Source organism: Mesoplodon mirus (assembly GCF_964341445.2).
Source record: "Mesoplodon mirus genome assembly, chromosome: 1".
NCBI classification, from domain to species: domain Eukaryota; kingdom Metazoa; phylum Chordata; class Mammalia; order Artiodactyla; family Ziphiidae; genus Mesoplodon; species Mesoplodon mirus.
In genome coordinates, this window is record NC_138976.1 from 59,039,064 (window position 1) to 59,064,911 (window position 25,848).

The 25,848-nt window shown below is 38.9% G+C and overlaps 1 protein-coding gene across 3 annotated transcripts in view; it reads right to left on the reverse strand.

The window, feature by feature from the left end:
- The window catches only part of ADAMTSL1 (ADAMTS like 1), a 473,180-nt gene that overhangs the window by 16,288 nt on the left and 431,044 nt on the right, over positions 1 to 25,848 (reverse strand). For all 3 annotated transcript variants that reach the window (XM_082612434.1, XM_082612433.1, XM_082612435.1), the window contains one exon: positions 22,640 to 22,847. In XM_082612434.1, the coding sequence (XP_082468560.1) occupies positions 22,640 to 22,847 (208 nt within the window). The remainder of the gene's footprint in view (positions 1 to 22,639; positions 22,848 to 25,848) is intronic.

Sequence of the window (25,848 nt, forward strand, 5' to 3'; positions counted from 1 at the left end):
GGAGGGAACACTAACACTCTCCCTAACTCATCCTGTGAGGCCAGCAATACCGATACCAAAGCCAGACAAAGCTGCTATGAGAAATGAAAACTAAAGAATAATATCTCTTCTGATTATTGATGATGAAATCCTGAACAAAATACTAGTAAACCAAATTTAGCAGCATAATAAAAGGAATAAATACCAGGAAGAGGTAGGGTTTATTTTTGGAATGTAAGGATGTTTCAACATTGAAAATTAATCACTGTAATATACCACATTAGCATAATGAAGGGAAAAAACACATGATCATCTCAACGGATGCAGAAAAAGCACTTGCAAAATTCAACACCCTTTCATGATAAAAACACTAAAAAAAACTAGGAGTAGAAAGAAACTACTGCTACCTCAAAATAATAAAGACCATATATGAAAAACCCACAACTAACATCATCCTCATTAGTGAAGACTAAAAACTTCTCCCCTAAGATGAGGAACAAGAATGCAGTGTTCAGCATTCTTGGACATAGTATTAGAAGTTCAGAGCAATTAGCCAAGAAAAAAAGGAAAAAAGCCATCCAAGTTGGAAAGGAGAAGAAGCAAAATTATCATCATTCACAGAGATACATTAAAAACCCTTAAAATCCCAATGAATGAACTCGAAGGATACAAAATCAGCATATAAAAATCAGTTGCACTTCTATACATGAATGATGAACAATCTGAAAAGGAAATTAGGAAAACAATTCCATTTATGATAGCACTAAGAAGAATAAAATACCTAGGAATAAACCAAAGAGGCGAAAGACTTGTACATGGAAAACTATAAAAAGAAATTAAAGACACATAGCTGAAACAATCTTGAAAAAAAACCCCAACAAAGTTGGAGGTCTTAAACTTCATGATTTTAAAACTTACTATAAATTCAGAATAGTCAAAACAGTGTAGTTCTAGCATGCAGACAGATATGTGGACCAATGGAATAGAATACAAAGCCTAGAAACAAACTTGCATATATAGTCAGATGAAGTACGCCAAGATCTTTTAATGGGGAAAGGACAGTCTTTTTAACAAATGGTTCTGGCAAAACAATATCCACATGCAAAAGGATTAGGTTGGATCCTTACTTTACACCATATAAAAATTGTCTCAAAATGGATCAAAGATTTAAATGTAAGAGTTAAAAGTATAAAACTGTTTGAAGAAAACAGAGGGGAAGAGCTTCATGTTATCAGATTTGGCAATCATTTCTTGAATATGACACTAAAAGCACAGGCCACAACAAAAAATTAGATAAGCTGAACATCATCATAATTAAAAGCTCTTCTTCATCAATGGACACTACCAAAAGAGTGAAAAGGCAACCTACAGAATGGGAGAAAATATTTGTGAATCATAAATCTGATAAAGGATTAGTATTCAGAATATATCAAGAAGTACAACTCAACAACAAACACAAAGCCTTGAATAGACATTTCTCTAAAGAAGATGTATGAATGGGCAATACACACATGAAAGTATGTTCAACATCACTAGTAATTAGGGAAATGCAAGTCAAAACCACAGTGAGATACCACTTCACATTCACTAGGATGTCTACTATCAAAAACCCAGAAAATAACAAGCATTGAAGATGTGGGAAAATTGGAACTTTGGTGCACTGCTGGTGAGAATGTAAAATGATAGAGCTGCTCTATAGAGAACAGTATGGCAGTTCCTCAAAAATTAAACATAGAATGACCATATGATTTAGCAATTCCACTTCTGGGTATATACTCAAAAGAATGAAAGCAGGAACTTGAACAGATACTTATACAAACATGTTCATACTAGCATTATTCATGATAGCCAAAAGATGGAAACAACCCACATGTCCAGTGACAGATGGATGCATAAACAAATGTGATATATACTTATACTGGAATATTATTCAGCCTTAAAAAGGAATGAAATTCTGATACATGCTACAACATGGATGAATCTTGAAAACATTAAAGTGACAGAAGCCAGATACAAAGGGACAAATACTGTATGATTCCACTTACCTAGTGTAGTCAAATTCATAGAAACAAAGTAGAATAGTGGTTACCAGGGACAGGGAGAAAGGGATAATGGGGAATTATTGTTTAATGGGTACAGAGTTTAGTTTGGGATGATGAAAAAGTTTTAAAGATGGATAGTGGTGATAGTACAACAATATGAATGTACTTAACGCCACTGAATTGTACACTTAAAATAGTTAAAATGTTAAATTGTTATGTATATTTTATCACAATAATAGTTTAAAGAAAAGGACTTCCAGTTGTTGGTGTCAAGGGGGCATTTTTACATTTTCCCTAGCCTTTGTGTGTTTGTGAACAACATTGTCACGCTGGATCCTTCAGAGCCTTACTCTTTTATCTTTTCAGTTCACACCTTCTAGAATCACCTGGTCAGACAAAAAGATGTGGTTGGCAAGACTTTGGTATACTTGGCCGTAGCAGGAGGAGCAGTCACTGGCTTTGGACATATTTGCCTGACCTAAGAGGACTGCTTTTACCTTAAATCCTTCTCCTTCAGTGCTTGGTAACCTTCCAGGTTCTTTAAGCATTTGATGAAACCTGGAGCCTCTTGGTAAAAAATGTCAATAAACACAAGATTTGGGATTCCAGTTTAAGATGGTGATACAGGAAAATCCTGAATTCACCTCCTCCCACAGATATGCTGAGTCTACATCTACATATGGAACAATTTCTTCTTAAAAAATCCTAAAGGCTGCCTGAGTGACAACCACACATTAGGCAAACAAGAAGAAAACCGCATCAAAGCAAGTAGGAGGGACTGGGACATAAACCCTGCCCCCAGTGAGGTAACCAACAATTGGGAGAAGACTCAAAACCTGGAGCTTCTCCCCAAGGAGCAAAGGGTTCAAACTCCACATTGGGCACCTTAACTTTTGGGACCTGTATCTGAGAGATGAGCCCCCAAACATCTAACTTGGAAAACCAATGGGGCTCATAGCTTACGTCCCAGGACCCAGCTCAGAGACAGCTGATCATACCCAGATTTAAAGTAAAGGAGGCTCACCTGCTTATATTAAAGCCTGAGGGCAGATATCTAATTTAACACACAAATCTAGAAGCCTGCTGGAGCACTCTCCAGGACTGAGGCTTGTGGGCACCATCTTCACACTCTCCTTTTGCCATGTTCCAGAGCACCAGTATCTCCTGGAAGGGAGCTTTCACATGCATTTTGTGCCCCAATCTTTGTGGCTGCTGCCCAGGGAAGGCCTCTTGACTGCCTGGTTCTGGAGGCTAGGGGAGTTTGAATTCTTGGTCCCAAGGGGCTGTAATAATCAATGTCACCCCACAAGGAGCCCATACCCCTGTCTGCTGCCAGGGGACACCACTACATAGCCTGACTCTTGACAGCCAGTGGGGCTTATGCTTGTGGGTCCTACAGGGCTACAACCAATGGAGAAAAGTGTTCTTAAACAGCTATCACCCCTAGGGCTCAGCAAGAGGAAACAGCCAGAACCTTGGTATATCTGTGAAGGAGTCTTATTAGCCAGTTATCATGGCGGCAGTCTGAGAGGTAGACTTCTAATTAAACATGCATCTAGGGACTGACTGTAATCCTTTCTAGAGACCTCAGAGGGTAGGCACTAACTTTGCATTCTCTCTCTGCTGTGCTCCAGAGCACATGTTTCCTGGAGGGGAGCTTTACATGCAGCTGGTGCCCTGGTTTTTATGTCTGGTGTACTAGTTTTTGCAGCTGCCACTCCAGGGATGCCCCTTGATTGCCTGGCTCAGGTCATCAGGGGAGCTTGAATTCCCGTATCCCATGGGACTGTGGCAATCAGATAGCTGGTTCTTGGAAGGCTGCCACCCCTAGGGCACTGTGCAGACAGCAGACTGAGGAACATCCCCCAGCCTTTCTGTGGAGGAATCCTCTTTATTTGTACTGGAGCTATGGCCTGAGGGCCAGGCTTCAGGTTTGGCACACATCTATTGGACTACAAAATTACTCTCAAGGAATATAGGCTGTGGATGCTATCTTTGCACTCTCCCTTGCTCCAGTGTCTCTTAGGAAAGAGCTTATACACTCATCTAGACCCCTGATACGTGCAGCTGCCATCCAGGGAATACTACTGATCACCTGGTCAGTGTGAGCTATTAAAAATATAATAGGCTGCTGCAACAAGCACAAAGGTTTGAGAGATGACAAAGAGCTGGGACAGGGTTGAAAGACAATGTTCACCTCCTACATGAGGCCACTCCTTCAAGACTGGGAGAGGTGGTTGTTTCATCTACAGTATGGAAACCAACACAAAGTTAAGCAAAATGAAGAAACAGAAATATGTTCCAAATGAAAGAACAAGATAAAACCTCAGTGCGTGGTGGGGGGCAGGGGAGACCTCAATGAAATAGAGCTAAGGTATTTACCCGAAAAAGAGTTCAAGGTAATGGTCATAAAGATGCTCATAAAACTAGGGAGAAGAATGGATGAACACAATGAGAAATTCAACAAAGAGAAAATATAAAAAAGTACCACAGAAGGCACAGAGCTGAAGAATACAATTACTGAACTGAAAAATACACTAGAGGGGTTCAACAGCAGACTAGATGAAGCAGAAGAAAGCATCAGTCAACTCAAAGACAAGGCAGTAGAACTCACCCAATTAGAGCAGCCCCCCAGCCCCCCAGCCAAAAAAAAGAAAAAGAATAAAACCCAGTGAAGATAGCTTAAGGAGCTGTGGGACAACATCAAACTCGTTAATATTCAGATCATAGGGGTCACAGAAAAAGAAGATAGAAAGGAGCAGAAAACTTATTTCAAGAAACAATGGCTGAAAACTTCCCTACTCTGGGAAAGAATACAGACATCCAGTTCCAGGAAGCCCAGAGTGTTCCAAATAAAATAAACCCCAAAGAGATATTATAATTAAACACATAATTAAAACATCAAAAGTTAAAGACAAGGAGAGAATCTCAAAAGCAGCAAGAGAGAAACAACTTGTTAGGTATAAGGGAACGCCCATAAGACTACAGCAGATTTTTCAGCAGGATTGGTAGGCTAGAAGGGAGTGGCACAGTATCTTCAAAGTGCTGAAAGAAAAAAACTTCCAATCAAAAATACTCTACCCAGCAAAGTTATCATTCAGAATTGGAGAGAGAGACAGAGAGTCATCGGCAGCATCTAAGCTGAGGTGCTGGCACAGTCGTTTTGCACTAGGAACTCTCATGTTAAGTGCCTGGTGCAGTACCTCCACATGTGGTACCCTATGAGCAAGTGAAACTAGACTAAGCACAAAGGATGAAAAAAGGATAGACTGGTGGTACTCAGCATAGGCCTGCATGATACAGTGCTTTGCAGCCAAGACAGGAAACATCTCCTGGAAATAAAAATACTTGGGGAGAGTATCTTTGTACTGACACTGTTTAAAGCATCACCAGAGGAAGGAACCAAGATGGCGGAGTAGAACGACATGTTCTCCCTCTTGTGAGAATGCCAGAGTCACGGCTAGCTGCTGGACAATCATCGACAGAAGGACACTGGAGCTCACTAGAAAGGGTACCCCTCATCTAAAGACAAAGGAGAAGCCACAATGAGACGGTAGGAGGGGTGCAATCACAGTAAGACCAAATCCCATAACTGCTGGTTCGGTGACTCACAGACAGGAGAACAAAGAAGTCCACCCACTGGAGTGAAGGTTCTGAGCCCCACATCAGGCTTCCCAACCTGAGGGTCCGGCAATGGGAGGAGGAAATCCTAGAGAATCAGACTTTGAAGCCTAGTGGGATTTGATTGCAGGACTTTGACAGGACTGGGAGAAAGAGAGACTCCACTCTTGGAGGGCACACACAAAGTAGTGTGCACACTGGGACCCCGGGAAAGGAGCAGGGACCCCAGGGGAGGCTGAGCCAGACCTACCTGCTAGTGTTGGCGGGTCTTCTGCGGAGGCTGGGGGGTGGCTGGGGCTCACTGTGGGGACAAGGACACTGGCAGTGGAGGTTCTGGGGGTGCTCCTTGGTGTGAGCCCTCCCAGAGTCTGTCATTGGCCCCACCAAAGAGCCAGGTAGGCTCCAGTGTTAGGTTGCCTCAGGCCAAACAACCAACAGGGAGGAAACCCAGCCCCACCCATCAGCACTCAAGCAGATTAAAGTTTTACTGAGCTCTGCCCACCAGAGCAACAGTCAGATCTACCCACCGCCAGTCCCTCCCATCAGGAAACATACACAAGCCTCTTAGATAGCCTCATCCACCAGAGGGCAGACAGCAGAAGCAAGAAGAACTATAATCCTGCAGCCTGTGGAACAAAAACCACATTCACAGAAAGACAGACAAAATGAAAAGGAAGAGGGCTATGTACCAGATGAAGGAACAAGATAAAACCCCAGAAAAAAACTGAAATGAAGTGGAGATAGGCAACCTTCCAGAAAAAGAATTCAGAATAATGATAGTGAAGATGATCCAGGACCTTGGAAAAAGAATGGAGGCAAAGATTGAGAAGATGCAAGAAATGTTTTACAAAGACTTAGAAGAATTAAATAACAGAGATGAACAATACAATAACTGAAATGAAAACTACACTAGAAGGAATCAATAGTAGAATAACTGAGGCAGAAGAACAGATAAGTGACCTGGAAGACAGAATGGTGGAATTCACTGCTGCGGAACAGAATAAAGAAAAAAGAATGAAAAGAAATGAAGACAGCCTAAGAGACCTCTGGGACAACATTAAATGCAACAACATTTGCATTATAGGGGTCCCAGAAGGAGAAGAGAGACAGAAAGGACCAGAGAAAATATTTGAAGAGATTATAGTCAAAAACTTCCCTAACATGGGAAAGGCAATAGCCACCCAAGTCCAGGAAGCACAGCGAGTCCCATACAGGGTAAACCCAAGGAGAAACATGCCGAGACACATAGTAATCAAATTGGCAAAAATTAATGACAAAGAAAAATTATTGAAAGCAGCAAGGGAAAAATGACAACATACAAGGGAACTCCCATAAGGTTAACAGCTGATTTCTCTCAGCAGAAACTCTACAAGCCAGAAGGGAGTGGCATGATACACTTAAAGTGATGAAAGGGAAGAACCTACAACCAAGATTACTCTACCCGGCAAGGATCTCATTCAGATTCGATGGAGAAATCAAAAGCTTTACAGACAAGCAAAAGCTAAGAGAATTCAGCACCACCAAACCAGCCCTACAACAAATGCTAAACGAACTTCTCTAAGTGGGAAACACAAGAGAAGAAAAGGACCTACAAAAACAAACCCGAAACAATTAAGAAAGTGGTCATAGGAACATACATATCGATAATTACCTTAAACGTTAATGGATTAAATGCTCCAACCAAAAAACACAGGATTGCTGAATGGATACAAAAACAAGACCCATCTATATGCTGTCTACAAGAGACCCACTTCAGACCTAGGGACACATACAGACTGAAAGTGAGGGGATGGAAAAAGATATTCCATGTAAATGAAAATCAGAAGAAAGCTGGAGTAGCAATACACATATCAGATAAAATAGAGTTTAAAATAAAGAATGTAACAAGAGACAAGGAAGGCCACTACATAATGATCAAGGGATCAATCCAAGAAGAAGATATAACAATTATAAATATATATGCCCAACATAGGAGCACCTTAATACATAAGGCAACTGCTAACAGCTCTAAAGGAGGAAATCGACAGTAACACAATAAGAGTGGGGGACTTTAACACCTCTCTTACACCAATGGACAGATCATCCAAAATGAAAATAAATATGGAAACAGAAGCTTTAAATGACACAATAGATCAGATAGATTGAATTGATATTTATAGGTCATTCCATCCCAAAACAGCAGATTACATTTTCTACTCAAGTGCACATGGAGCATTCTCCAGGAGAGATCACATCTTGGGTTACAAATCAAGCCTTAGTAAATTTAAGAAAATTGAAATCACATCAAGCATCTTTTCAGACCACAACGCTATGAGATTAGAAATGAATTACAGGGAAAAAAACCGTAAAAAACACAAACACATGGAGGCTAAACAATATGTTACTAAATAACCAAGAGATCACTGAAGAAATCAAAGAGGAAATCAAAAAATACCTAGAGACAAATGACAATGAAAACATGACAATCCAAAACCTACGGGATGCAGCAAAAGCACTTCTCAGAGGGAGATTATAGCTATACAAGCCTACCTCAAGAAACAAGAAAAATCTCAAATAAACAATCTAACCTTACACCTAAAGGAACTAAAGAAGAATAAACAAAACCCAAAGTTAGCAGAAGGGAAGAAATTATAAAGATCAGAGCAGAAATAAATGAAATAGAAACAAAGAAAACAATAGCAAAAATCAATAAAACTAAAAGCTGGTTCTTTGAGAAGATAAACAAAATTGATAAACCATTAGCCAGACTCATCAAGAAAAAGAGGGAGAGGACTCAAATCCATAAAATAGAAATGAAAAAGGAGAAGTTACAACAGACACTGCAGAAATACAAAGCATCCTAAGAGACTACTACAAGCAACTCTATGCCAATAAAATGGACAACCTGGAAGAAATGGACAAATTCATAGAAAGGTATAACCTTCCAAGACTGAACCAGGAAGAAATAGAAAATATGAACAGACCAATCAAATGTAATGAAATTGAAACTGATTAAGTATCTTCCAACAACAACAAAAAACGTTCAGGACGAGATGGCTTCATAGGTGAATTCTATCAAACATTTAAAGAAGAGCTAACACTCATCCTTCTCAAACTCTTCCAAAAAATTGCAGAGGAAGGAACACTCCCAAACTCATTCTATGAGGCCACCATCACCCTGATACCAAAACCAGACAAAGATACTACAAAAAAAGAAAATTACAGACCAATATCACTGATGAATATAGATGCAAAAATCCTCAACAAAATACTAGCAAACAGAATCCAACAACACATTAAAAGGATCATACACCACGATCAAGTGGAATTTATCCCAGGTGTGCAAGGATTCTTCAATATACACAAATCAATCAATGTGATACACCATATTAACAAATTGAAGAATAAAAACCATATGATCATCTCAACAGATGCAGAAATAGCATTTGATTTTGACAAAATTCAACACCCATTTATTATAAAAAGTCTCCAGAAAGTGGGCATAGAGGGGACCTACCTCAACATGTTAAAGGCCATATACGACAAACCACAGCAAACATCATTCTCAATGGTGAAAAACTGAAAGCATTTCCTCTAAGATCAGGAACGAGACAAGGATGTCCACTCTCACCACTATTATTCAACATAGTTTTGGAAGTCCTAGCCATGGCACTCAGAGAAGAAAAGGAAATAAAAGGAATACAAATTGGAAAAGAAGAAGTAAAACTGTCACTGTTTGCAGATGACATGATACTGTACATAGAGAATCCTGAAAATGCCACCAGAAAACTACTAGAGCTAATCAATGAATTTGGTAAAGTTGCAGGATACAAAATTAATGCACAGAAATCTCTTGCATTCCTATACAATAAAGATGAAAATGTGAAAGAGAAATTAAGGAAATACTACCATTTACCACTGCAAGAAAAAGAATAAAATACCTATGAATAAACCTACCTAGGGAGACAAAAGACCTGTATGTAGAAAACTATAAGATACTGATGAAAAAAATTAAAGATGATACCAACAGATGGAGAGATATACCATGTTCTTGCAATGGAAGAATCAATATTGTGAAAATGAGTATACTACCCAAAACAATCTACATATTCAATGCAATCCCTATCAAATTACCAGTGGCATTTTTTACAGAACTAGAACAAAAAATCTTTAAATTTGTATGGAGACACAAAAGACCCCGAATAGCCAAAGCAGTCTTGAGCAGAAAAAATAGAGCTGGAGGAATCAGACTCCCTGACTTCAGACTATACTACAAAGCTACAGTAATCAAGACAATATCGTACTGGCACAAAAACAGAAACATAGATCAATGGAACAAGATAGAAAGCCCAGAGATAAACCCATGCACCTATGGTCAACTAATCTGACAAAGAAGGCAAGGATATACAATGGAGAAAAGACAGTCTCTTCAATAAGTGGTGCTGGGAAAACTGGACAGCTACATGTAAAAGAATGAAATTAAAACACTCTCTAACACCAAACACAAAAATAAACTCAAAATGGATTAGAGACCTAAATGTAAGACCAGACACTATAAAATTCTTGGAGGAAAACATAGGAAGAACATTCTTTGACATAAACCACAGCAAGATCTTTTTTGATCCACCTCCTAGAGTAACGGAAATAAAAACAAAAATAAACAAATGGGACCTAATGAAACTTCAAAGCTTTTGCACAGCAAAGGAAACCATAAACAAGACGAAAAGACAACCCTCAGAATGGGAGAATATATTTGCAAATGAATCAACGGACAAAGCATTAATCTCCAAAATATATAAACAGCTCATGCAGCTCAATATTAAAGAAACAAACAACCCAACCCAAAAATGGGCAGAAGACCTAAATAGACATTTCTCTCAAGAAGACATACTGATGGCCAAGAAGCACATGAAAAGCTGCTCAACATCACTAATTATTAGAGAAATACAAATCAAAACTACAATGAGGTATCACCTCACACCAGTTAGAATGGGCATCATCAGAAAATGTACAAGCAACAAATGCTGGAGAGGGTGTGGAGAAAAGGCAACCCTCTTGCACTGTTGGTGGGAATGTAAACTGATACAGCCACTATGGAGAACAGTATGGAGGTTCCTTTAAAAACTACAAATAGAATTACCATATGATCCAGCAATCCCACTACTGGGCATATACCCAGAGAAAACCATAATTCAAAAAGATACATGCACCCCAATGTTCACTGCAGCAGTATTTACAATAGCCAGGTCATGGAAGCGACCTAAATGCCCATCGACAGACGAATGGTTAAAGGAGATGTGGTACATATATACAATGGAATATTAGCCATAAAAAGGAACGAAATTGGGTCATTTGTTGAGACGTGGATGGATCTAGAGACTGTCATACAGAGTGAAGTAAGTCAAAGAGTAAAACAAATATCGTATATTAATGCATGTATGTGGAACCTGGAAAAATGGTACTGATGAACCAGTTTGCAGGGCAGAAATTGAGACACAGATGTAGAGAACAAACGTGTGCACACCAAGGGTGGAAAGCCATGGGGGTGTGGGGATGTTGGTGTGATGAATTGGGCAATTGGGATTGACATGTATACACTGATGTGTTTAAAATTGATGACTAATGAGAACCTACTGTGTAAAAAAGTAATAAATTAAAATTCAAACATTAAAAAATATATAAATAAAGCATCACCAGAAAAAAAAAAAAAAACGAATTGGAGAGAGAAAGAGTTTTCCAGATAAGCAGAAGGCAAGGGAGTTATCACTACTGAACCAGCCTTACAAGAAATGTTAAAAGGACTTCTTTAAGCTGAATAGAAAGGGCAATAATTAGTAACAAGAAAAGATAAACCTCAATAGAAAGGTAAATATACAGAACATGTAGTGGATTAATCACTTATAAAGCTAGTATGAAGGTAAGAAGACAAATGTGGTAAAAATATCTATGATTACAATAATTCTTTAAGGATACACAAGATAAAAAGATATAAAATGTGACATCAGACTCATAAAACATGAGGAAGGGGTAAGAGTAAAAATGTTAATCTTTAGAATGGTTTAAGTTTACAACAAACTTAAGTTTTTATCAATTTAAAATAGACTGTTAGGGATATACTCTATAATATATAAGCCTCATGGTAACCACAAAGCAAAAATGTAATCACAAAAAATAAAGAAAAGGAATATAAGTATACCACTTAAGAAAGTTATCAAACCACAAAGGAAGAAAGCAGTAGCAGAAGAAAGGAAGAGAGAGGAGTACAAAACAGCCAGAAAGCATTAAGTACATACATACCAATATATCTTTAAAGGTAAATGGACTAAATTCTCAATTCAAAAGACAGAGTAGCTGAATGGATAGAAAAAAACAAGACCCATGTATATGCTGCTTACAAGAGACTCCCTTCAAACGTAAGAACACACAAACTGAAAATGAAGGGATAAAAGATATATAAAAAGATATTTCATGCAAATGGAGCCCAAAAGAAACTGGGGGTAGCTATACTTATGACAGTCTTTGTTTAAAAGTCTAATTTTTCTAGTATAAGAGACAAGGGAACTGCATAATGATAAAGGGGTCAATCCACAAGAGGATATAACATTTGTAAATATTTATGCTCCCGACATAGGAGCACCTAAATATATAAAGCCAAATATTAACAGACCTAAGAGGAAAAATAGACAGCAATATAAAAATAGCAGGGGGCTTTAATACCCCACTTATATCAATGGATAGATCATCCAGAGAATCAATAAGGAAACATCAGCTTTAAACAATATGTTAGACCAGATGAATTTAACAGATATATATAGAACATTCCATCCAACAGCAACAGAACACACAGTCTTCTCAAGTGCACATGGAACACTTCCTAGGATAGATCATATGACAGGCCAAAAAACAAACCTTAATAAATTTAAGATAGAAATGATATCAAGATTCATTTCTGACCTCAATAGTATGAAACTAGAAATTAACTTCAAGAAGAAAACTGGAAAATTTGCAAATATGTGATTAAACAACATGCTACTGAACATTCAGTGGGTGAAAAGAGACATAAAATATTTTGAGACAAATGAAAATGGGAATATTACATACCAAAACTTGTGGGGTACAGCAAAAAACAGTTCTGAGAGGGAAGTTCACAGTGATTGATAAATGCCTACCTCAAGAAACAAAAGTCTCAAACAACCTAACTTTACACTTCAAGGAAATAGAAAAAGAAGAAAAAAATGAAGGTCAAAATTAGTAGAAGGGAGAACAATAACAAATTTTAGAGCAGAAATAGAGACTAAAAAGTCAATGGAAAAGATCAATGAAACAAAAAGCTGGTTCTTTGAAAAGAGAAACAAAATTTATAAGCCTTAGCTAGACTCACCAAGCAAAAGAGACAGAGGACTCAAATAAAATCAGAAATGAAAGAGGAACTATAACAACTGACACCACAGAAATACAAGTATCATAGAGACTACTCTGAACAATTATACGCCAACAAATTAGACAACCTAGGAGACATGGATAAATTCCTAGAAACATACAACCTACCCAGACTGAATCACGATGACATAGAAAATCTGAACAGACCAATACAAGTAAGGAGATTGAGTGAGTAATCAAAAACCACCCAACAAGCAAAAGTCCAGGACCAGAGAGCTTCACTTGTGAATTCTACCAAGCATTCAAAGAAGAATTAATATCAATTCTTCTCGAACTCCTCCAAAAAATACAAGAGGAGGGAACTCTTCCAAACTCAATTTATGAGGCAGCATTACCCTGAAACTAAAACCCAGACAAGGGTGATGCAAAAAAGAAAATTACAGGCCAATATCCTTGATGAACATAGATGCAAAAATCCTCAATAAAATATTAGCAAACCAAATTCAACAATATATTAAAAGGATTAAAGACCATGATAAAATGAGATTTGGTCCAGGAATGCAATGACGGTTCAGTATCCACAAAGCAATCAATATGTGATATACCACATTAACAAAATGAAGGATAAAAATCATTTGATCATCTCAATAGGTGGAGAAAAAGCATTTGACAAAATTCAACATCTGTTTATGATAAAAACTCTTAACAAAGTGTATGTAGACAGAATGTACCTTAACATAATAAAGGTCATATATGACAAGTCCACAACTAACATCATACTCAAAAGTGGAAAGCTGAAAGCTTTTCCCCTAAGATCAGGAACAAGACAAGGATGCCCACTCTTGCCACTTTTATTCAACATAGTATTGTCTTTGCAAGAGCAAATAGGCAAGGAAAAAAAAAAAGGGCATCCAGACTGGAAGGGAAGAAGTAAAACTCTCACTATTTGCAGATGACATGATACTATTTATAGAAAATCCTAAAGACGCCACCAAAAAAACTGTTAGAACTAATAAACAAATTCAGTAAAGTTGCTAAATACAAAATCAACATACAAAAATCAATTGCATTTCTATACATTAATAACAAACTCTCAGAAAGGGAAATTAAGAAAACAATCCCATTTAAAATTACACCAAAAAGAATAAAATACCCAGGAATAAATTTAATGAAGGAGATGAAAGACCTATACACTGAAGACATTAATGAAAGAAATTGAGGATGACAAAAATAAATGGAAAGATATTCCATGCTCATAGATTAAAAGAATCAATATTGTTACAATGTCCATAGTACTCAAAGCAGTCTACCGATTCACTAAAATACCTATCAAAATTCCAATGGCATTTTTCACAGAAATAGAATAAACAATCCTAAAATTTGTATGGAATCACAAAAGCCCACAAATAGTCAAAGCAATCTTTAGAAAGGAAACACTGGAGGCATCACTGACTTCAAACTATACTAGTGATACAAAATTATAGTAATCACAGTATAGTTTTGCATAAAAACAGACACACATATATTGAACAGAGTAGCCCAGAAATAAACCCATGCATATATGGTCAATTAGTTTACAACAAAGGAGCCAAGAATATACAGTGGGGAAAGGACAGTCTCCTCAATAAATGTTGGGGAAACGTGACAGTCACATGCAAAAGAAAGAAACTGAACCACTACCTTATACCATACACAAAAATTAACTCAAAATGGATTAAAGACTTGACAGAAGAGCTGAAACCAGAAAACTGCTAGAAGAAAACATAGGTGGTAAGCTCCTTGACATTGATTTTAGGGATGATTATTTTTAAAGCAAAAATAAAGAAGCGGAACTATATCAAACTAAAAGCCTTTTGCACAGCAAAGAAAACCTTCAATAAAATGAGAAGGCAACTTATGGAATGGGAGAAAATATTTGCAAATCATATATCTGATAAAGGTTTAATATCTAAAACATACAAAGAACTAATATAACTCAATAGAAAAAAAATCCAATTTAAAAAGGGGCAGAGGATCTGAATAGACATTTTTTTGAAGAAAACGTGCAAATCGCCAACAGGTACCTGAAAAAAATAAGGTACTCAACATCACTAATCATGAGGGAAATGCATATCAAAACCACAGTGAGATATCACCTCACACCTGTTAGGATGGCTATTATCAGAAAGCCAAGAAATAAGTGTTGGTGAGGATGTGGAGAAAAGGGAACCCCTGTGAACTGTTGGTGGGAATGTAAATAGATGCAGCCACTTTGGAAAACAGTATGGAGGGGCCTCAAAAATTAAAAATTAAAAATGAACCAGCAATTCCACTTCTGGGTATTTACCTGAAGAAAATAAAAACACTAATTTGAAAAGATATGTGCACCCCATGTTCATTACAGCATTATTTACAATAGCCAAGGTATGCAGCCAACCTAAGTGTCCATCAATGGATAAATTGATAAAGAAAATGTGATATGTGTATACATATATACACACACACATGTATGTAAGTGACGTGTGTGTATATACACACACAGGAATATTAATCAGCAATAAAAAAAAATAAAATCTTGCCATTTGTGGCAACACTAATGGACCTGAGGACATCATGCTAAGTAAAATACGCCAGAGAAAGACAGATACCATATGGTCTCATTTATATGTGGAGTCTAAACAAAACCAAAAAAATAGATACAGAGAACAGATTGGTGGTTGTCAGAGTCAGGGGGTAGGTAAAATAGTGAAGGGGATCAAAAGGTACAAGCTTCAAGTTATAAAATAAGTAAGTCATGGAGATGTAATATACAGCATGATGACTATAGTTAATAATACAATATTGCATAATTGGAAGTTAAATAGATCTTAAAAGTTCTCATCAGAAGAAAAAATGTTTTTAGTAACTGTATAGTGAAGGATATTAATTAGACTTATTGTGGTGATCATTTTGAAATATATACAAATATCAAATCATTGTGTTGTACTCCTAAAACTAATATAATGTTATGTGAATTATAAAAATAATTCAATTAAAAATTCAGCATCCAATAGAGGAATCAGGCTCCCTGACTTCAGACTATACTACAAAGCTACAGTAATCAAAACAGTATGGAAGTGGCAGAAAAACAAATATAGATCAATGGAACAGGATAGAAAGCCCAGAAATAAACCCACACACCTGTGGTCAATTAATCTATGACAAAGGAGGCAAGACTATACAATGGAGAAAAGAAAGTCTCTTCAATAAGTTGTGCTGGGAAAACTGGACAGCTACATGTCAAAGAATGAAATTAGAACACTCTCTAACACCACACACAGAAAATAAACTCAAAATGGATTAACGACCTAAATGTAAAACTGGATACTATAAAACTGCTAGAGGAAAACATAGGCAGAACACTCTTTGACATAAATCACAGCAATATCTTTTTGGATACACCACCTAGAGTAATGGGAATAAAAACAAAAACAAATGGGACTTAGTTAAACTTAAAAGCATTTGCATAGCAAAGGAAACCATAAACAGAATGAAAAGGCAACCTGCGGAATGGGAGAAAATATTTGCAAGTGATGCAACTGACAAGGGATTAATCTCCAAAATATACAAACAGCTCATACAGCTCAATATCAAAAAAACAACCCAATCAAAAAATGGACAGAAGATCTAAATAGATATTTCTCCAAAGAAGATATACAGATGGCCAAAAGGCACATGAAAGGATGCTCAACATCACTAATTATTAGAGAAGTGCAAATCAAAACTACAATGAGGTTTCACCTCACACTAGTCAGAAAGGCCATCATCAAAAAGTCTACAGATAATAAATACTGGAGAGAGTGGAGAAAGAAGAATCCTCCTACAACTGTCAGTGGGAATGTAAATTGATGCAGCCACTATGGAGAACAGTATGGAGGTTCCTTAAAAAACTAAAAATACAGCTACCATATGATCCTGCAATCCCACTCCTGGCCATATATCTGGAGAAAACCATAGTTGGAAAAGATACATGCACCCCAGTGTTCATTGCAGCACTATTTACAATAGCCAAGATCTAGAAACAACCTAAATGTCTATTGACAGAGGAATGGATCAAGAAGATGTGGTATATTTATCAATGGAATACTACTTAGCCATAAAAAAGAAGGAAATAATGCCATTTGCAGCAACATGGAGGGACCCAGAGGTTGTCATACTGAGTGAAGTAAGCCAGACAGAGAACAACAAATATGATATTGCTTATATGTGGAATCTAAAAAAAATTATACAAATGAACTTATATACAAAACAGAAACAGACCCACAGACATAGAAAAGAAACTTATGGTTACCAAAGGGGAAAGGGGGGGCAGGGATAAATTAGGAGTTTGAGATGAACATAAACATATACTATATATAAAACAGAAAACCAACAAGGACCTACTGTATAGCATAGGGAACTATACTCAATATTTTTTAATAACCTATAAAGGAGAATAATCTGAAAAATATGTATAACTGAATCAGTTTGCTGTACACTTGAAACTAAGTCAACTATATTTCCATTAAAAAAAATTCAGCATCCAAAGCTCTATTCCAGACTTACTAGATGAGAATTTGCATTTGTAACAAGATCCATAGGTGATTCACATTAAAGCTTGAGACAAACTTGCCTAGAGGGTTCTAGAAGAAAGAAGGGGGTGAAGAGTGTTAGAGAGGAAGGAAGGGGGAAAGACCTATTTTTCTGTCTTTTAGGAAAAATTATCACTCAGCATGATCAGTGTGCACGTATATGCCCTTGAGTGACCTCAGTGATACAGTGCAGAAACATCTCCCATGTGTAGCCAGATCTGTTCCCAACTGTAATTTCACAAACTGCCAATAAGCCTTGAGGGCCTAGAAGCAAAGCTGCCTTGGGCGGAATGAGAGCTATCAGAAGTGGGCTTTTCCAGGTAAGAGAAAGATGATATCCCCCAGGCATGGGAGCAAGGGGGAGTTCATGCCTCTTTGATTAAGAAGCACATGTATTAGGTCACTGGAAATAAGGGGGGGGGTTGGTAGAGGCCCCAAAAAGGAGCCTCTGGCTGAGCATATTTATTTGCCAGTGTTGAGCATTATTCCCAGGCTCACCTGGGACACAAATGGCTTATAAGTTGCAAATGAATTCTGTGGCCACATTTTCCCCAAATAACATTTCATCTTCATTAGAAATGACCACAGTGTATTAACTTAATAGGATGTTCCAAGTGATCGTTTTCCAAAGAACACACTTCAGGGTTGGGATGAAGGAACATGAATGCAGTAATGTGTAGATACCAGTTCCAATAAGTTCAAGTTGCTAACAGCCCCCAAGCATTCAGTCACACTATTTCATAGTTACACAAATAATTTAGAGCTGTGTGGTTGCTTTGGCATGTCCTTGCAGGCCAAGCTTAATGGTATGTTTCAGATACTGACCATTCGGAAATTATGCCTGACCAATCAAAACAGTTGTCCTACCAATTAGCACGGGCCTCTGACAAACCACAACAGTTGTTCCCACATAGTTGGTAGGTACCAGCTGATTATCAGTCCTGGCAGGCAGCTCTTAGATGCTCAGTAGGTCTCCAGTAAGTTTTGAACCCAGTCTTTAGGAAAAACAGAGTATATACAATTATATCATTTCCCTCAAGCACCACACCATATATATATATATTTTTGGTGCCAACAACATTCTAAACCAGAGAAGGAGTCAGATGATGAATAGGACAACTATGCTTTGTCTAAACAGAGGCCCTATCTACCTGCACTGGGCAAAACCTAGGCCTCTAATTACAAATGGGAGTTCCTGACTTGTGCTCAGTCCCACCTGGCCCAGAAACAATGACCTGGCCCAGAAATTATGACATCACCACACACTGCACCCTTGGCTGCTTCTGTCATGTCCTGATGTGTGTCACTGCTCAGGTTTGCTCTTCCTAATGAAGAACCTTCAGTTTGTGTTGGTCTTTCTTTTCAGTTATAACTAAAACATAAAATTTCCTCTCCAAATGGAAAGTTACTGTGGTTCCTCCCTCTGTCCAGCTGAGTCCCCATTTCTTCTCTCTCTTGAGTTAACCTGGGACTTTTTTGGTTAACCTCCAATGGGGAATTGAGAAAGGAGTTGCTGGTAGCAGCTAAGCTTCAACTCTTCTTGGCCCGGAACAGTGTTTCTCTACCCTGACTGCACATTAGAATCACTTGGGTGGCTTCTAAAACATGCCCATGTTTAGATCCCTCTCCTGAGCAATTGATTTAGTCACTGGAGAAATTTCTTTAAAAGACCAATGTCTAGCAAAGACACCACCAAAAAGGAAAATTACAGGCCAATATCTTTGATGAATATAGATGCAAAAATTCTCAACAAAATATTAGCAAACTGAATCCAGCAACACATGAAAAATATCGTAACACCATGACCGAGTGGGATTCATCCCAAGTTCACAAGGATGGTTCAGCATATGAAATCAATCAATGTGATAACACCACATAAACAAAAGACAAAAAACACATGATCATCTCAATAGATGCAGAAAAAGCATTTGACAAAATTCAACACCCATTCATGATAAAAAAAAAAACTCTTACCAAAGTGGGTATAGAGGGAACATATTTCCAGATAATAAAAGCTATTTATGACAAACCCACAGACAATATAATACTCAGTGGTGAAAAGCTGAAAGCCTTCCTGCTAAAATCTGGAACAAGACAAGGATGCCCACTCTCACTTCTTCTATTCAACATAGTATTGGAAGTCCTAGCCACAGCAATCAGACAAGACAAAGAAATAAAAGGTATCCAAACTGGGGGGGTCTTCCCTGGAAGTCCAGTGGTTAAGACTTCACCTTCCAACACAGTGGGTGCAGGTTTGATCCCTGGTCAGGAAGCTAAGATCCCATGTGCCTCATGGCCAAAGAACCGAATCATAAAACAGAAGCAATATTGTAACAAAATTCAATAAAGACTTTAAAAGCGGTCCACATCAAAAAAATCTTAAAAATAAAAAGGTATCCAAATTGGAAGGGAAGAGCTAAAACTGTCATTATATGCAGATGATATGATACTATATATAGAAAACCCTAAAGACTCCACACAAAAACTACTAGAACTGATAAATTCAGCAAGGTAGCAGGATACAAGATTAACATACAGAAATCTGTTGCATTTCTTTACACCAACAACAAAATATCAAAGGGAATGTAAAAGAAACAATACCTTTTAAAATTGCAACCCCCAAAAGAAAATACTTAGGAATAAACCTCACCAAGGAGGTGAAAGACTTATTCACTGAGACCTATAAAACATTAATAAAGGAAATTAAAGATGACTCAAAGAAATGGAAAGATATCCCATGCGCTTGTATTGGAAGAATTGATATTGTTAAAATGGCCATACTACCCAAAGCCATCTACAGATTTAATGAGATCCATATCAAATTACTCATGACATGTTTCACAGAACTAGAACAAATAATCCTAAAATTTACATGGTACCATAAAAGACCTAGAATTGCCAAGGCAATTCTGAAGATAAAGAACAAAGCAGGAGGCAAAACCCTGCCAGACTTCAGACAATACCACAAAGCTACCACAAAACAGCATGGTATTGGCACAAAAACAATGGATCAATGGAACAGCATAGAGAGCCCAGAAATAAGCCCACACACCTAAGGTCAATTAATCTTAGACAAAGGAGGCAAGAATATAGAATGGGAAAAAGACAGTCTCCTTCAGCAAGTGGTGCTGGGAAAGTTGGACAGCTGCATGTAAATGGATGGAGTTAAAACACACCCTCTCACCATACACAAAAACAAACTCAAAATGGCTTAAAGACTTAAAACATAAGACATGATACCATAAAACTCCTAGAAGAGAACATAGGCAAAACATTCTCTGACATAAATTGTACAAATGTTTTCTTAGTACCGTCTCCCAAGGCAATAGAAGTAAATACAAAAATAAACAAATGGAACCTAATCAAACTCACAAGCCATTGCACAGCAAAGTAAACCATAAACAAGATGAAAAAAACCTACAGAATGGGAGAAAATATTCACAAACACTGCGACCAACAAGGGCTTAATTTCCAAAATATACAAACAGCTCATACAACAACTCAACAACAAAAAACAAACAACCCAATCCAAAAAATGGGCAGAAGACCTAAATAGACCTCTCTCCAAAGAAGAAATATGGATGGCCAATAGGCACATGAAAAGATGCTCAACATCGCTAAATATTAGAGAAATGCAAATAAAAACTACAGTGAGGTACCACCTCACACCAGTCAGAATGGCCATCATTAAAAAGTCTACAAGTAACAAATGCTGGAGAGGGTGTGGAGAAAAGGGAACCCTCTTACACTGTTGGTGGGAATGTAAATTACTACAGCCACTATGGAGAACAGTCTGGAGGTTCCTAAAAAACTAAAAATAGAGCTACAATATGATCTAGCAATCCCAGTCCTGGGCACATATCCAGAGAAAACAATACATGCACCCCAATGTTCACTGCAGCACTATTTACAACAGCCAGGACATGGATGCAACCTAGATGTCCATCAACGGATGAATGGATAAAGAAGATGTGGTTCATATATACAGTGGAATATTACTCAGCCATAAAAAAGAAGGAAATAATGCCATTTGCAGCAACATGGACGGACCTAGAGATTGTCATACTGAGTGAAGTAAGACAGAGAAAGACAAGTATATGATATCGCTTATTTGTGGAATCTAAAAGAATGGTATAAATGAACTTGTATGCAGAACAGAAATGGAGTCACAGATGTGGAGAACAAACTTGTGGTTACCAGGAGGGAAGGAGGGGGAGGGATAGATTGGAAGATTGGGATTGACATATAGACGCTACTATATATAAAATAGATAACTAATAAGAACCTACTGTATAGCATAGGGAACTCTACTCAATACTATGTAATGAGCTATATGGGAAAAAATCTAAAAAAGAATGGATATATGTATATGTGTAGCTGATTCACTTTGCTGTATAGCAGAAACTGACAAAACATTGTAAATCAACTATACTCCAATAAAAATTAATTTAAAAAAACCCCAAAAGACACATGCACCCCAATGTTCATTGCAGCACTATTCACAATAGCCAAGACATGGAAACAACCCTAATGTCCATTGACAGATGAATGGATAAAGAAAATGTGGTGCATATATACAGTGGAATACTACTGAGCCATAAAAAAGAACGAAATAATGCCATTTGCAGCAACATGGATGCAGCTAGAGATTATCATACTAAGTGAAGTAAGTCAGAAGGAGACAAATATCATATGATATCGCTTATATATGGAATCTAAAAAAATGATAGAAATGAACTTATTTACAAAACAGAAACAGACTCACAGACTTGAAAAACAAACTTATGGCTACCAAAGGGTAAAGAAGGGGGAGGGATAAATTTGGAATTAACAGATACAGACTACTATATATATGAAAGATAAATGACAGGGACCTACTGTATAGCACAGGGAACTCAACTCAATATCTTATAGTAACCTATAATAGAAAAGAATCTGAAAAAGAATAAATATATATGCACAACTGAATCACTTTGCTGTACACCTGAAACATTGTAAATCAACTCTACTTCAATAAAACATAAAAATTAAAAAAAAAAGCCCTCTCACCTGGCCCCAGCTGGAGAAGGCCCACTCCACACACAGCTGTTGGTTACAGGCCTGGGTATCGACTGGCCGTTTGGCAAGCTGTGTGCACATGTCATTGGACACAGGAGTGGAGATCCCAGAGGCTTTCAGCTTCTGGCAGGTCACCCGGCGGGTCTGGACACCTCCCCCACAGCTCCGGGTACAGGCGGACCAGGAGGTCACCATCCACCTGGAAAGAGGAAGAAGAGTCAGGGCAAAGAGTCAAGCCTTGAGGAGAGGGACGATGCCATACACTCTCAGAAAAGGAGCCCCGTGCACCTTCCTCTTCTCACCACACAGCAGCTAACTGCAGGGCCATGTCTCTTTTCACAGTATATGCTTGGGGTGGTAGGCTGAAAATCCCCACCCCTCCCCGCCGAGATATCTATATCAAATCCCTGGAACTTGTGAATGCGACCTTATTTGGACAAAGGGTGTTTACAGATATAGTTAAAGATTTTGAGATGAGATTGTCCTGCATTATCTGGGTAGGCATTAAATACTATCACTTACCCTTATAAGAGAAAGGCAGAGGGAGATTGGACATAGAAAAGGAGGAGACAGTGTGACCACAGAGGCAGAGGTTGGAGTGATGTGGCCACAAGCCAAGGGACACCGGAAGCCACCAGAAGCTGCAAGGGCCGAGGAACTGATTCTCTCCCAGAGCTTTTGGAGGGGGTACAGCCCTGCTGACACCTTGATTTTGGACTTCTGGCCTCCACAACTGTAGGAGAATAGATTTCTCTTGTTTTAAGCAACGATGTTTGTGGTAATTTGCTGTGGCAGCCACAGGAAACAAATACCCTTTGGAAATTGACTAAAAAGGTGCAATGTGAAAGAGTTTTCTGAAGATCAGTTGCCTTTTCTTAACATTGGCCCCAAAAGCCGTGAGCTTGCACATGACACATTCTGGGAAGACAGTCCTTTAGCTGGTTACGCTGCATTGCAGTTCTGGTACTTCCTAATGGCATCCAAGTGTGGGGCAGAGAAGGGACAGTTTCCCAGGGAAGTCAGATCCAGACCTGGGTCGCTCCCTGACCCTGGAGGCGGTCTGGGTCTCGGTTAAGCCAAGTTCTGTCTGCTTGTACTCACTTTTTTCTACCTCGCCTTAACCCACGTCTCATTTGATTTTGTTTAATCCCTCAGAAACCTACGAAGTTCCTTCCAGCTTTCTGGAGCAATTCCCACGCCCGTGAGTCACAGTCCATAGGTCTTACACCTCTTAGAGGGCTGTATACGTGGTGACAGTAGTTTTTCTCAGGATGTTAGCTTCCAACTGCAATTCGGGCCCTCAGAAGTGAGACTGACCAGGACTGAGACAAATGGCTTTCCTCATAAAGCCGAGCTGTAAGCTGGGAAACACTGAAATCCTTGGTCTGTATACAAATGTGGAGGGGTTCTCTTTGGATGTTTGTACCCTGGGCTAATTCTCAAAGAAGAGGGGAAGGGGGTGCAGTTTGGGGAAAAGAATGAGAAAAAAATTTGGTGCTTTCCAGCCATTTAATTCCATCTAGAGAAAACATTTTGTTTTACTGCCTGAGAAAAAAATTTATCTAAATGAAGTGGCTGAAACAGCTACCTGGGCCAAAGCAGGACTTCGCAGTGTTATTCAGAAAGCCTACGAGGGTCACACTTGTTTGTGTGCAGAGAAGGGGGCTGACGTGCCCAGGAAGCCTGGTGGGGAAACCAAGCAAAGGTGAGCCTGTGGCCACTTCCTAGTCCAGTGGCGCCACATCTGGCTTTCAGGAGAGGTAAGTAGCAGGGATAGGGAGCAAATTCCTCCTGAATCTGGATCTGTGACTTATTTAATTTGGTGGAACTCCCCTGCTCCATTAGCCCTGGAGAGAGATGACTGCACACAGAGTTCCATCTCGCAGGAGCACAGCCACTTAGGAAACAGGCAGACAGTGGGGGCACTGAAACACAAGCAGACCCAGCCATTGTTTCATCTGCAGAAATAAATAAGGCTGATTGACTCTGACCATCACCACAGCAAATCAAAAAGTCCCCGGCACGTCCAAGACCTCTTCTTCATTTCACACAACTTGGCAAGGGCCGTCTTCCAGCCTCTCGTATCCCTGGTGAATGTCAGGCCTGCCTTTCAATCAACTTTTATTTCCAAATATCCATTTCAGCAATTTTTCAGGAGTTGGGGTGGGGGCTTTGAGAAAAGAGAGGTACGGGCTATGTTACAGTTCAGGAAGAGTATAAAAGGACATTAATCATTCCCGTGGAAACCTTCCCGTCAGCAAGTCAAACTGCTGATATTAACAAGTGTGTTTCATATTTCATTGAGGCTCTCCTGGTTTCAGCTGCTTCTTATGACTCAGCTGGCAAAACACAAAGCAGTTGCCTAAGTAGTGGATGAACGTCCCACAGATAGGTAGTAAAGGGGCATTTCAGGACCCAGCCAAGTCTCCCCGGGCTCTGGGCGCCATGCTGGTGCCAACTCCAAGCCCATCCATTATCCCTTTAGCTGCTGCCTGACACTGGGTGGCAGGGGAAGGGTACTGCTCGGTACAGCTGCTCAAGGCAGATGGAAGAGGCAGAGACTGTGGGTGTCATTCTGAGCTATATAAGGGACCCAAACTCAGAGAATGTATAGTTGGCCCTTGAACAACACAGGTATGAACTGCACAGATCCACTTATACTCGGATTTCTTTCACGAAATACCTACTACAGTACTACACCATTCGTTGCTGTGAAATTGCAGATATGGAGCGTGACTATCAAGTTATAGGTGGATTTCAGACTGCTCGGGGTCGGCGCCCCTAACCTCTGCCTTGTTCAAGGGTCAACTGTAAACCCAAAGTTGAAGCAACTATGGGAAATGGAAATTTATGTCAACTTTAGCAGGATGCAACCCTTTGTAGAAGAGAGGATAATATTTCCTTAACTAAATTGGAGTACTGATGAGCACAGGTATTTACAGCTAGAAGAAAGGGGAGGAGCTGGGGTATAGGCTAATAGTCACCTTCCCCTAAACACTTCAACTGCAAACATGTGTCTTTTCTTACAAACCAACCACAGAGCCAGCTTCTTACTGCAGTATGGGAGCTCTCTCTTGCCAGGGCCTGTGATGCTCCTGGCCCCTGAACAGACCCTGTCAGGCCCTTGGGAAGTCTGGGCAGCCTTTAGCCGGCTGAATAGTGAGGGAAGAAACAGCCAAGAGAGGAGGCTCATCCTGAGG